The sequence below is a fragment of the Labrus mixtus genome, unplaced genomic scaffold, assembly GCF_963584025.1.
Source record: "Labrus mixtus unplaced genomic scaffold, fLabMix1.1 SCAFFOLD_65, whole genome shotgun sequence".
NCBI lineage: Eukaryota > Metazoa > Chordata > Actinopteri > Labriformes > Labridae > Labrus > Labrus mixtus.
The window spans coordinates 118,866-132,500 of NW_026870243.1; the positions used below are offsets into that span (position 1 = coordinate 118,866).

At 42.4% G+C, this 13,635-nt stretch overlaps 1 protein-coding gene across 9 annotated transcripts in view; it reads left to right on the plus strand.

The window, feature by feature from the left end:
- Positions 1-13,635, plus strand: part of LOC132967148 (cytosolic carboxypeptidase 4) — an 80,200-nt gene that overhangs the window by 43,260 nt on the left and 23,305 nt on the right. For all 9 annotated transcript variants that reach the window (XM_061034006.1, XM_061034007.1, XM_061034000.1 and 6 more), the window contains 4 exons: positions 3,996-4,054; positions 4,592-4,708; positions 10,385-10,535; positions 11,010-11,076. In XM_061034006.1, the coding sequence (XP_060889989.1) occupies positions 3,996-4,054; positions 4,592-4,708; positions 10,385-10,535; positions 11,010-11,076 (394 nt within the window). The remainder of the gene's footprint in view (positions 1-3,995; positions 4,055-4,591; positions 4,709-10,384; positions 10,536-11,009; positions 11,077-13,635) is intronic.

The window sequence follows — 13,635 nt, forward strand, 5'->3', positions numbered from 1 at the left end:
ACTTTTAACAGATGATTTTAACTTACACTTCACCTCTGGAAGATGTCAGACCAGCTGCTTTTATCTCTTCTTTGCCTAAATGAAGACACAAAAAACAATTGATTTACTGTTCAGTTAAATATATTAGAAAAGCAGACATGAATCACATTACAGACTATCAGTTTCTAACAGAATACAACATATCTTACCACCTGTAGCCTACGGTCTGTGGTGCTAACCTAGCTTAAATATAGAACGATTTCGTTAAAAACAGAGGACCCAGCAGCCCACGTATTTTCAATAATGATCAAAATAGATTTTTTAAAACACAGTGTGTTTAAATATTAGACTTTGAATATGGTGGTTTGTTGTACTTACACATTTCTTCATCGTAGACCGGCAGAGCGCTTTCGGCGTAGCTGGGCTGCGTAAGTCATCAGGGCAGTACGCTAAATGGGCGGGGCGTTTTACCAGGGCTCCTCCCCCTGGACCCTACTGCGCAGACTCTGGCTCCAAATGACGTCAAAATCGCAAGATGGAAGCGCCCCTAAGGGGCGTATTTTGGCTTCAAGAACGTTGAGTGGGAACAGCTACAGTGCACGCCCACTGGTCTGTTGTCGCTCCGGTGCGATGAAGGAAAATAATTCATAGCAGGCCTATTTTTCTTACTTACTTTCTTAAAATGTAGCGAATTACAATACAGAAAACCTACTGAGTGAAAAGTGAAAGTAAAAGTACACATTTTAAAAATGACTTAAAAAGTAGTAAGTACACCAAAAAACTACTCAATTACAGTAACGTGAGTAAATGTAATTCGTTACTTTACACCTCTGGCAACTAGTGCTACTAGTGCGACTAGTTTGACTAGAGCTACTACTGCTACTAGTACGACTAGTGCTACTAGTGCGACTAGTGCGACTAGTGCTACTAGTACGACTAGTGCGACTAGTGCGACTGGTGCTACTAGTACGACTAGTGCTACTAGTGCGACTAGTGCGACTAGTGCTACTAGTACGACTAGTGCTACTAGTACGACTAGTGCGACTAGTGCGACTAGAGCTACTACTGCTACTAGTACGACTAGTGCTACTAGTGCTACTAGTGCGACTAGTGCGACTAGTACGACTAGTGCTACTAGTGCGACTAGTGCGACTAGTGCTACTAGTGCGACTAGTGCGACTAGTGCGACTAGTGCTACTAGTGCTACTAGTACGACTAGTGCTACTAGTGCTACTAGTGCGACTAGTGCGACTAGTGCTACTAGTACGACTAGTGCTACTAGTGCGACTAGTGCGACTAGTGCGACTAGTGCGACTAGTGCTACTAGTACGACTAGTGCTACTAGTGCGACTAGTGCGACTAGTGCTACTAGTGCTACTAGTACGACTAGTGCGACTAGTGCGACTAGTGCTACTAGTACGACTAGTGCTACTAGTGCTACTAGTGCGACTAGTGCTACTAGTCATACTAGTATTGTAGATATTAGCAGTATATATACATATAGCCCCATCTGTGGGGCATTTGCAAGTAGTACAATTTTGAACCTTCACTTTACATAGTAAAATGAAATTTTTAGGGCTCATTTATACGATGGAGTAGAGCCATCTTAAAGAAAAATATATATATATATTTGAGATTAATCTTGTATATGTACGAGAATAAACATGTAAATTTAGGAGAATAAAGTCATACATTTACGAAAATGTACATTTTTAGGTTGCAGCCTATCATAGAGAAGCCTTCCGCCTGCACAAAAATGATGAAAGGAGAACCCCTAAAGCATTTTCCTCTGCCACAAAAGAGACAATTGGGTCAGTGGGGTTCTTTCTTCGGAAAATTACAGTTGCTTCCAGTATCTTTTCAGGGTCCTGATATTTTATGACAATGTGATGATGATGTGCCGATAAAACAACTTATCGGATATATTTGTCAAACTGTTTTTATAGACTACACAAGGAAGGAGCCTATTTCCTTATTTGTCAAACCTTTACTGTAACAAGATGCTCCACATTTATCATTTTCGAACAGGCGGCTGCTGCTCTTCTGATATAGACTCAAACAAGAAATTAATCTTGTACATTTTACTTTATTCTTATAAATTAATGATTTTAATCTCTAAATTTTAGTTTTTTTTTCCTTTTACGTGGCCCTAATCTTGAATCCCTTTATTTTTCTTAGTTTACAGACTTTAGGCCAAATTAAAACGTATTAAATGCAAGAACATAAATTCTGTATCAAGTTCCAGTTGTTTTAAAGTCCATAATTTTATCTGATTAACTTTTTTCCTTTTTAAGAACAGCATGAACTTATATGAAATATTTACACATTCATTTTTAACTTACAATTGCACCTTGGGCTGTTTTTTTTTTTTATCACTCTACTGACCTTAAGATGTACTCTTTCTTATGTTTTCTGTAAATACTGTCTTGATGGGATAACAAAGCAAAAAGAAAATCATGAGAACAGTTCTAAAATGATATTCTATCTTATTTTAAGTTTAAAAAAACAATTATAACATTTAATATATATATATAATTTTCATGTTTTACTCTCCATGGAAAATAGGGAAGAAGCCATTGCTTCACAGCACTTGCTCCTTACAAAGGGTTAAATTTGAGGAAGGTGGAGGTCTATATGGAGAACCAATGGTAAGGTTCAGAGAATGCCCTGATCCCACCCACTCATTAGCATGTACTTCAACCAGTGTTTCTAGTACGCATTTTGGCTTTCACTAGTAGTACTAGTTAACATTTAAAACCGTAGTAGTTAACCAGTTATGCCAAAAAGAGTACTACTAGTGTAACTAGTGACATTTTGGCTCTTACTAGATAACTAGTTAACCATTTTGAGCCTCACTAGTTCACTAGTAGGACTAAAATGTCCTGAACTAGTGTTACTAGTTGGCTTTTTGCACTAACTAGTTAACTAGTGGACTTTAAGAGCCTCACTAGTAAACAAGTAAAATGTGTAACTGCATCACTAGTGATACTAGTGGACATTTGGGTCTTACTAGTTAACTAGTAAACATTTTGAACCTCACTAGTTTACAAGTAAGGTTAAAAAGAGTCAAACTAGCTTACTAGTGGACATTGTTGCTCTTACTAGTTAACTAGTAAACATTTTTAGGCTCACTAGTTAACTAGTAGACGCAAAATATATCTTACTAGTTAACTAGTAGATATTTTGCACCTTACTAGTTAACATGTAGGACTTTTTGCCTTCTACTAGTTTACTAGTAAGTCTTTCAACGTTCTACTAGTAAACTAGTGCGGCCAAAGACTTCACTAGTACAGGAAACTGAGCTTTGATATCAAGGATATCTAATATATGTTCAATCGGCTTTCCATAATTAAACACACAGAGCGTTACACACACAGGGCGTTACTATGAAGGTAGATATGTTGCAAAATGTGAGAGCTTGTAGAATGAGATGTGTGAGCTTGTAGAATGTGATGTGAGAGCTTGTAGAATGAGATGTGAGAGCTTGTAGAATGTGATGTGAGAGCTTGTAGAACGTGATGTGAGAGCTTGTAGAATGTGATGTGAGAGCTTGTAGAATGAGATGTGAGAGCTCGTAGAATGAGATGTGAGAGCTTGTAGAATGTGATGTGAGAGCTTGTAGAATGTGATGTGAGAGCTTGTAGAATGAGATGTGAGAGCTTGTAGAATGTGATGTGAGAGCTTGAAAAAGTGAACTTGTATGTAAAAATCATAATTTACTCAGATTTTTTTTAATAACTTGTGCCTATTATCTTTTACAACCACAACTCTCCAATTACAACTTCTCAAATCTTCACAAACTACTTTTTGCGCTGCTTGAGTTTTGCAACACATTTTGCGAGACGATTTGTTTTAAGCTCTCACATTTTGCAACATATCTACCTTCATACGTTACAGACACAGTACATTACACACACAGTACGTTACACACACAGGGCGTTACACACACAGGGCGTTACACACACACACACACACACACAGAAGCTGACACGCTGCTGTGTTTGTGTGTCCTTCAGATGAGAGCAGTGAGGATGAGGAGGATGAAGAAGACGAGGAGCCAGACAGCAGAGACGATGTGAGTATTTCTCTGTGTGATGAAGGTGGTCTGAAATCAGGGTCAGAGTTTAAACCTATAGATCACATGATGTCACTCATTTGAATATCCAATAATCACAATGGACTGTTCCTCAAACAGGAGGAGGGGGGGGAGGGGGAGGAAGAGGAGGAGGGGGAGGGGGAGGAGGAGGAGGAATATGATGGGATCAAGGAGTATAATAAAAAAGAAGAGAGAGAGGATGAAGAGGATTAAATAGTGTGTGTGTGTGTGTGTGTGTGTTTGTGTGTGTGTGTGTGTCTGTGTGTGTGTGTGTGTGTGTGTGTGTGTGTGTGTGTGTGTGTGTGTGTGTGTGTGTGTCTGTGTGTGTGTGTGTGTGTGTGTGTGTGTGTGTGTGTGTGTGTCTGTGTGTGTGTGTGTGTGTGTGTGTGTGTGTGTGTGTGTGTGTGTGTGTGTGTGTGTCTGTGTGTGTGTGTGTGTGTGTGTGTGTGTGTGTGTGTGTGTGTGTGTGTCTGTGTGTGTGTGTGTGTGTGTGTGTGTGTGTGTGTGTGTTCACAGGATGACGATCTGGAGACAGACCTGAACAAACTACGTCTCCGTCCGGACCCTGACAGACCCAAAGAGCTGCTGGTTCAGTATAGTCAACTCTGTCCTGAACTGTCCCACGACTTCCAGGTCTGTTTACAAAACAAACAATAACAGCAGCTTAATAATAATAAGAACTTAGATTTATATAACACCTTTCATGAAACCCAAGGACGCTTTACAAAGTGTGTGTGTGTGGGGGGCGTAAAGGGAGAGAACAAGAGACACACAAATGAAGGAGACAGGAAGTGGGTGATCAGTTGGGGGGAGTGTTAGATGAGGCCGATGGAGGAGGTCGGTGAGGTACGGTGGTGCTAGACCATGGAGAGATTTGTAGGTGAGTAGGAGGAGTTTATATTGAATGGGGGACTTGATCGGGAGCCAGTGGAGGTGAATGAGGAGCTTAGTGGAAGGAAGGGTGTTGAGGTAGAGTTGTCTGTCATCAGCGTAGGAGTGGAAATTGAGACCATGTTGGCGGATTATCAGACTGAGGGGGAGCATGTAGATAGTGAAGAGAAGAGGGCCAAGCACAGAACCTTGCAGTACTCCTTGGTTAATCGGGGCTAGGGAGGAGCTGGTGTCGCTGATGGTGACAAACTGTTGCCTGTTGGAGAGGTAGGAGTGGAACCAGGAGACGCCAAGGTGTTCAGATAGGAGGTGGAGGAGGATGGTGTGGGAGACAGAGAGGTCTAGGAGGATGAGGATGCTGATGGAGGTCGTTGGTGATTTTAATGAGGGTGGTTTCTGTGCTGTGGGGGGTTAGAGGGGTTAGGGGGGTTAGGGGGGTTAGATGTCTGAAGCCAAGTTGGAACGGTTCGTAGAGCTCATGGTTGGACTGGTGGAGTTGGGCAGCAGCTGCTCTTTCTGATTTTGCTGAGGAAAGGAAGGTTGGAGATCGGGGGGAAGTTGTTTGGGTCTTTTTTAGGATGGTGTGACTGATGGAGGGGACGGTTCAGACTGTGTGATACAAACTCAATTATCATGACCTTCAGCTGCCCCCCCCCCCTTTTCTGTCTCAAATAAACAGCATTCAATGGATAAGCTGAAAACTGACCTGTTAAACAACAGACAGAAACCTGGATCAGAACCAGACTCATGTTGAACAGACAGAAACTCTTCCACTTCCGGCGCTGTGTGAGGTGGCCGCCGGTTGCAGCAGCTCCCGTTGTCCGTGTCGTTATATCGTATTTTTTGGTTAGTTATTATTTGTTTTTACTGTGTGTTTTTTGAGTATTAGTTTAACCTATTATGTGGTAATGGCTACTTGGAACTTTTTGCACTGTTTTTCTGTTACTTTGGACACTCTTTGTAACGGAGAGCAGCACACAGCTGAGTGAGGGCATTGTTTACACACGTGATCAGCTGATGGCGCTCTCCAAGGTGCTACTGCCCGGAGCAAGGCCTGTAATTCCGGGGGAGCTGAAGAGGCGACGCCGGGGTTGCAGAGCTGGAACTAAGAGAAGAGCTAAGAAGAGAAAACATAAGCCTTCTGTACCAGCGGTGATTATGGGGAACGTGAGGTCTTTGGGCAATAAGACGGACGAACTCGACGCTCTTGTTCGGCACCAGTGGGAATACCGCCAGTGCAGTATTATGTGCTTCACAGAGACATGGCTGCACTCGGACATCCCGGACCACAACGTGGCGGTACCCGGCTTCAGGACTTTGGTCCTGAAGCCGGGGCAGATCAGACCACAACCTGGTCCTACTGACACCAGAGTATATCCCCCTGGTCCAAAGACAGCCTGTGACCACCAGGACTGTTAGGAGGTGGACACAGGAGAGCAATGAGGCACTGCAGGACTGCTTTGAGTCCACAGACTGGGATGTACTCTGTGAGCCACATGGAGAGGACATTAACAGCATGACTGACTGCATCACAGAATACATTAAATTCTGTGAAAACACTGCTTTACCGCCCCGGACTGTACACTGTTTTCCTAACAACAAACCCTGGATCACCAGTGACCTGAAAACCCTTCTCAACAAAAAGAAACAAGACCTTTAGGTCTGGAAACAGGGAGGAGCTGAGGAGGATACAGCACGATCTGAGGGAAAAGCTGAGGGAGTGCAAGGACTCATACAGGAGAAAGCTGGAGGCCAAACTCCATCAGAACAACGTGAGGGATGTGTGGACTGGAATGAGGGAAATCACTGGTTTCAAGGGGAGAGAAAGACAACATTCTGGCAGCCTGGAGAGGGCGAATGAGCTAAACCTGTTCTTCAACAGGTTTAGTGCACAGCCTTCAACTGCCTCTCCCACCTCAAACAACACCCCTGTACTTCACACCTTACAGCCTCCTTTTGTATTTTCTCCCTCCCCCCCAACCCCCCATGGTGAACTCTTTGGACTCTGGTTTCGCACCACAGGAATGCACTTCCCCCTCTGAGGTGAATTGCTCCATCCCCCCTGACTCTAACAACTGGCCAGGTTAAGAGACCGCTGGAGAAACTACACCTTAGCAAGGCTCCAGGCCTGGACGGCATCAGCCCAAGGGTTCTGAAGACCTGTGCCAGCCAGCTGTCTGAGATTCTGCAACACCTCTTCAACCTGAGTCTGAGCCAGGAGAGGATACCGGTGCTGTGGAAAACGTCCTGCTTGGTCCCGGTCCCAAAGAAGACGACACCATCTGATCTCAAGGATTATGGACCAGTTCTCATGTGATGAAAGTGTTGGAGAGGCTCGTCTTGACCCACCTCAGGCCGCAGGTGAAACCATCCCTCGACCCTCTACAATTTGCCTACCAGCCACACGTGGGAGTGGACGATGCCATCATCTACCTGCTGCAGTGTGCTCACTCACATCTGGAGGGAAACGGCTGCACTGTGAGAATCACCTTTTTGGATTTCTCCAGTGCATTCAACACCATCCAGCCACGACTGCTGGAAGAGCCTCCTGGATTACTGACTACCTGACAGACAGACCACAGTTTGTCCGACTTGGCAGTGTTCAGTCTGGAATGGTGGAGAGTAGTACAGGAGCTCCACAGGGGACTGTGCTGTCTCCTTTCCTTTTCACCTTGTACACCTCTGACTTTCAGTACAACTCCAGGTCATGCCACTTGCGGACGTTTTCTGATGACTCCGGTGGTGGGGTGTATAAGTGATGTGCAAGAGGGGGAGTACAGAGAGCTGGTGGATAACTTTGTGGAGTGGACAGGAAGAAATCACCTGATTCTGAACGTGGATAAGACCAGGGAGATGGTGATCGACTTCAGAAGGAAGAGGACAGAGTCACCACCGCTGTGCATCCTGGGAGAGGATGTGTCTGTGGTGGAGGAGTACAAGTACCTGGGTGTCAACATAGACAACAAACTGAACTGGAAGGCCAACACTCAGGCTGTGTAGAAGAAGGGGATGAGCCGACTCTACTTTCTGAGTAAGCTGAGATCCTTCAATGTGTGCAGCAAGATGTTGGAGATCTTCTATCAGTCTGTTGTGGCCAATGCACTGTTCTCTGCTGTGGTCTGCTGGGGGAGCAGCATTGGAGCTGGTGACACTAAGAGACTGGACAAACTGATTAAGAAGGCCTGCTCTGTGATAGGCTGCAAGCTAGACTCTTTTGTAGTGGTGACAGAGAGGAGGACTCTGAACAAACTGTTATCCATTATGGATAATCCTGATCACCCTCTGCACACCCTACTGGACAAACAGCGGAGCAGCTTCTCCAACAGACTATAATAATAATAATAACTTTATTTATATAGCACCTTTTAAAAACACAGGTTTACAAAGTGCTTTGACAAACAGCAAAAACAAGAACAAACTAAAGCAAAATACTAAGAATAATTAAATACAATTCAACAGAAAAGAACCCAAAGTGCACAATACCCAACAGACATATATAACCCGACCATCACAAGAACCATTATAAGAACCCAGGCAACACAAGAACCCAACAACACGAGCTGAGACCAAGAGGACCAAAGATTTAAAAAGATGTAAGAAACTAAAAGAGATAAAAGCAAATAAAAAGATAACAGCAATAAGAAGGTAAGAGCAGAAAAATAAATAGAAACAAGTGGTTAAAGGATCAAAAAACCTAAAACTATAATATTAATAAAAATACAAAGTAAATATAAATATGAAACATAAATAGACAAAGTAAGTAAGATAAGAAATTACCAAGTTAAAACACAAGAGGAGATTAAGATATGAGCATAAATACGAGATAAGACCATAAATAAAAGGACAGTAAGAAGTAAAAGAAGATAAAAATAGTAAAACCATTAAGAAAAGACATTAAGAAGACGACATCACATAAAAGCAAGTCTGTAAAAGTACGTTTTAAGAAGGGATTTAAAAGAATTGAGGGAATCTGCAAGTCTTATCTCCTCAGGGAGGTCGTTCCAAAGTCAAGGGGCCCTGACTGAAAAGGCCCGGTCACCTTTAGTTTTAAGTCTCGACTTTGGAACGACCAGGAGGCCCCCACCTGAGGATCTAAGACTGTGGGCTGGCTCATATGGTGTCAGCAGCTCTGTTATATAGCTTGGAGCCAGCCCCGTCCGTGCTTTAAAAGTAATGAGTAAAATCTTAAAATCGATTCTAAAACGTACAGGAAGCCAATGTAATGAAGCTAAAGTTGGAGTGATGTGATGTCGTCTGTTACAACCAGTAAGAAGCCTCGCTGCTGCATTTTGGACTAGCTGGAGGCGAGACAGTGACTTATTCGTGATTCCGGAAAAGAGGGACTTACAGTAGTCAAGTCGGGAGAAAATGAGGGCATGGATGATCTTTTCAAGGTCTGGTTGGGTTAGAATTGTTTTAATTTTGGAGATGGTGCGTAGATGGAAGAAGCATGATCGGACAACTGTTTTGATATGGGATTCAAAGGTGAGATTGCAATTGAATGTTATTCCTTGATTTCTGGCGGTGGGTTGGACATTGGCGAATAAGGGACCGAGGCTGCTCTTTGAGATATGAGTGGAGTTTGGCGGGTTGAATACTATGATTTCAGATTTAGAATTGTTCAGTTGGAGAAAGTTTTGTGCCATCCAGCTGTTGATGTCGTTTAGGCAGTTTCTGACAGCAGCTAGGCTCCTAGCGTCCTCAGGTCTCAGAGGAAGGTATATCTGTGTGTCGTCTGCGTAGCAGTGAAAGGAGACATTGTGGCGTTCAATTATTTGGCCAAGAGGCAGCATATAAATGGAGAATAAAATGGGACCTAAAACTGAACCTTGCGGTACACCACAGGTAATGTTAGAGGTAGAGGAGGAGTAGTTACCGATGGTGACCGTGAAGGTTCTTTCTAAAAGATAAGAGTAAAACCAGCTAAGCGCAGTATCCTTTAAACCAACCCATTTTCTGAGACGATCAGTTAAAATTGTGTGATCAACAGTAAAAGAAGGTCATTGGTTACCTTGAGGAGGGCAGTACTTATTACTTACTTAGTACTTATTTACTTTGTATTTAATATTATATTATGTTTAGATTTGCTAACATTGTGTTTTTTACTCATATTGTGTGTTTGGATAACCTGCTGCTGTAACGCCACAATTTTCCAGTTTGGGATCAATAAAGTCATTCTATTCTATTCTATTCTATCAGAACCAGACTCATGATGAACAGACAGAAACCTGGATCAGAACCAGACTCATGATGAACAAACAGAAACCTGGATCAGAACCAGACTCATGATGAACAAACAGAAACCTGGATCAGAACCAGACTCATGTAGAACAGACAGAAACCTGGATCAGAACCAGACTCATGTTGAACAGACAGAAACCTGGATCATAACTGTAAACCCTGATCTTTGTCTGACAGGATCTGGACCTGAGCTCAGAGTCAGGAGACTCTTCATCTTCATCAGACGAGGAGTTGGTGCTCCCTGCTCACTCCTCCAGGAGGGACAGGAGGAGGAGCAGAGACCAGTCCTCAGCAGGGTCTCACTCAGAGACAGATGGACAAACACCAGGTCAGACACACATACACACACACACACACACATACACACACACACACACACACACACACACACACGCACACACACAGGCTTTATTATAATGTGACCACTAAGAGAACATAACAACAGAGTCAGGCTCTAATAATTAAAAACTTACAGCACATTGTTTAATGAACCTGTAGTAGCATCAAAAATGTCGTTATTTTTACAGCATCCTCTTTATTTAACTTCTGTAGGTATTTGATTGACAGATGTCAGATTAGCCAAAAGGCCACGGCCGTTAGCCTGTAAATGGTCAATTCACTAAAGTGTTAGCATCAAGCTAACAATCTAAAATGTACATCCCTGTACAAGACTAATGTAGATACACACACTGTCTCTCTCCACCTGTGTGTGTGTGTGTGTGTGTGTGTGTGTGTGTGTGTGTGTGTGTGTGTGTGTGTGTGTGTGTGTGTGTGTGTGTGTGTGTGTGTGTGTGTGCTGCAGATTTTCACAGTCACAGAAACTTTCTCAGCAACAGTCCAAGCTTCAGGAGCATTGTGAAAGAGACCAGGTACACTCACACACTCCAACACCAGTGTGTGTGTGTGTGTGTGCGTGTGTGTGTGAGTGTGAGTGTTTTTTTATTTTTATTTAACCTTTATTTAACCAGGAAAAAGTCTCATTGAGATTAAAAATCTCTTATCCAAGAGCGTCCTGGCCAAGACAGGCAGCAGCACAATTACAGGGTTTCAGACATAAAACACATAAATACAGGAATCACAAAAAGAACCATTCATCAGAATCTGTCAGAAGTCATCAGCAACAAAGCGATCAAAAATCGCAATATGAGTTAGCTAAAACATCTACAGTCAGATATTTCTGCCTCCAGATCATTAAGACAACCTTTAAAAACATTCAAGGAAACCAGCTTCTGAAGATTTAAAGTATCTTGTAACCGATTCCAAGAAAAGGGGAGCAGCATACTTGAATGCCCTTTTTCCTAATTCGGTACAGGCTTTAGGGATGGTTAGAAGGTGTAAATCCTGCGAGCGAAGATTGTAACTTCCAGTACTTTTTTGAAGTATGTAGCTCTGTAGGTATGATGGAAGCAGACCGAGAATACCCTTATAAATGAAAATATGCCAGTGATTTAGTCTACATGCAGACAAGGCAGTCCAACCAACCCGAGCATAGAAGGAGCAGTGGTGAGTAAGTGCTTAAAGATTGGTGATAAACCTCAGTGCCCCATGGTAAACAGTATCCAGCGCATGTAGGCTTTGCGAGGATGCATGCATGTAAATAGCATCGCCACAGTCTAGCACTGACATAAAAGTGGCAGCAACAAGTGTTTTTTGGCCTTAAATGAAGAGCAAGACTTATTTCTAAAATAAAATCCTAATTTTAACTTGAGTTTTTTTTTTTACCAATTGTTGAACGTGAGGCCTAAAATAGAGAGACTCATCAATCACAAATCCCAGATATCTGTATTGAGATACAGACTCAATTTCAAAGCCCTGAAAGGTGGTGATAGCAGGAAGGTTCAGTGGCTTTGATTTGGAGTTCGAGAACATCATGAGTTTCGTTTTATCAGCATTCAGAACAAGTTTTAAGTCACACAAGGTATGTTGTACAGTATTAAAAGCAAGTTGTAGCTGACAAAGGGCCTGATTTGGTGTAGGTGCAGAGCAGTATATCACAGTGTCATCAGCATAAAAGTGGAAATTTGCATTAATAACATTTTGATCAAGACTATTGATATATAAAATGAAGAGTAGTGGTCCCAGGACTGATCCCTGGGGCACGCCTTTGGATACTACAAGGGCGCTAGAAGTGATGCCTTCTGCCTGCACGCACTGAGATCTTCCAGAAAGGTAGTTTTCAAACCAGCAGACCGCTTTGTCTGATAGTCCTACGCTACTAAGTCTTTGCTTTAGTATTGCATGATCCACAGTATCAAAAGCCTTTGATAAATCAATAAAAAGCGCTGCACAGTGGTGTTTGTTATCTAAAAATTCTATAAAATCATTGACCACTTTTAAGGCCGCTGTAGTTGTGCTGTGTTTTTTCCGAAAACCTGACTGAAAGTCAGATAAGATTTTGTTTGATAGTAGGAAATATTTCAGTTGTTCACTCACAATGGACTCCAGAACCTTGACCAGGACCGACAATTTGGAGATGGGTCTATAATTATTTAAAACTGTAGGGTCCCCCCCTTTCAACAAGGGAAGAACAAATGCAGATTTCCATATAAGAGGAATTTCGTTTGTGTCCAGGGAGAGATTAAAAAGATGTGTCAAAGGTGGTGCAATAAAATCAGCTGCCAGCTTTAAAAAGTAAGGTTCTAAGTTGTCAGGACCTGCAGATTTTTTTGTGTCGAGGAGTTTGGGGGCTTTGAGCACTTCTGAGACTGTAATGACTTGAAAACTGAAGGATTGACTACCTGTAACTTGACAGTCAGAAAAAACAGTAGGGGAATTTATATGCCTATTGCTAAAAGAGTCAAACAAGGAGCCAGAGGCTATAAAATGTTCATTAAAGGCACCAAGCATTTTGGACTTATCAATGACTTTAAGTGAGTCCTTAACAATGCATGGAGGAAGCTCAATTCCATTTTTATTTCCGGCCAGGGATTTAATTGTCTTCCAGAATTTCAAGGGATTGTTTAGGTTGCTTGAGGTTTCTGTGAGGAAATGATCAGCTTTGGCTTTCCTAATTGCAACTGTGAGAGCATTGCGCATCTGCCTGTAAAGCAGCCAGTCCGAATCCAGACCTGATCTCCTGGCTTTTGCCCATGCTATATTTTGCTCATGAAGTGAGTTAGATAACTCTGGAGTGAACCATACATTATTTCGGCCTTTAACTCTGTACTTTCTGAGGGGAGCATGCTTGTCCACAACTTTTGTGAAACCATCATAAAAGAACTTCCATGCACTTTCAACATCAGGAATATGATGCATTTTCTGCCAGTCAAAATTAAACAAGTCATGAAAAAACCCTTGTTCATTAAATTTATAATGATGCGTGGCTTGGTTTTGGGGATTTTTGTATTTCTCACTGAGGCAATAACACAATGGTCACTAATGTAATTTGCAAAAACAGAAGCAGTTGTGTATTTATGAGGAGTGTTTGT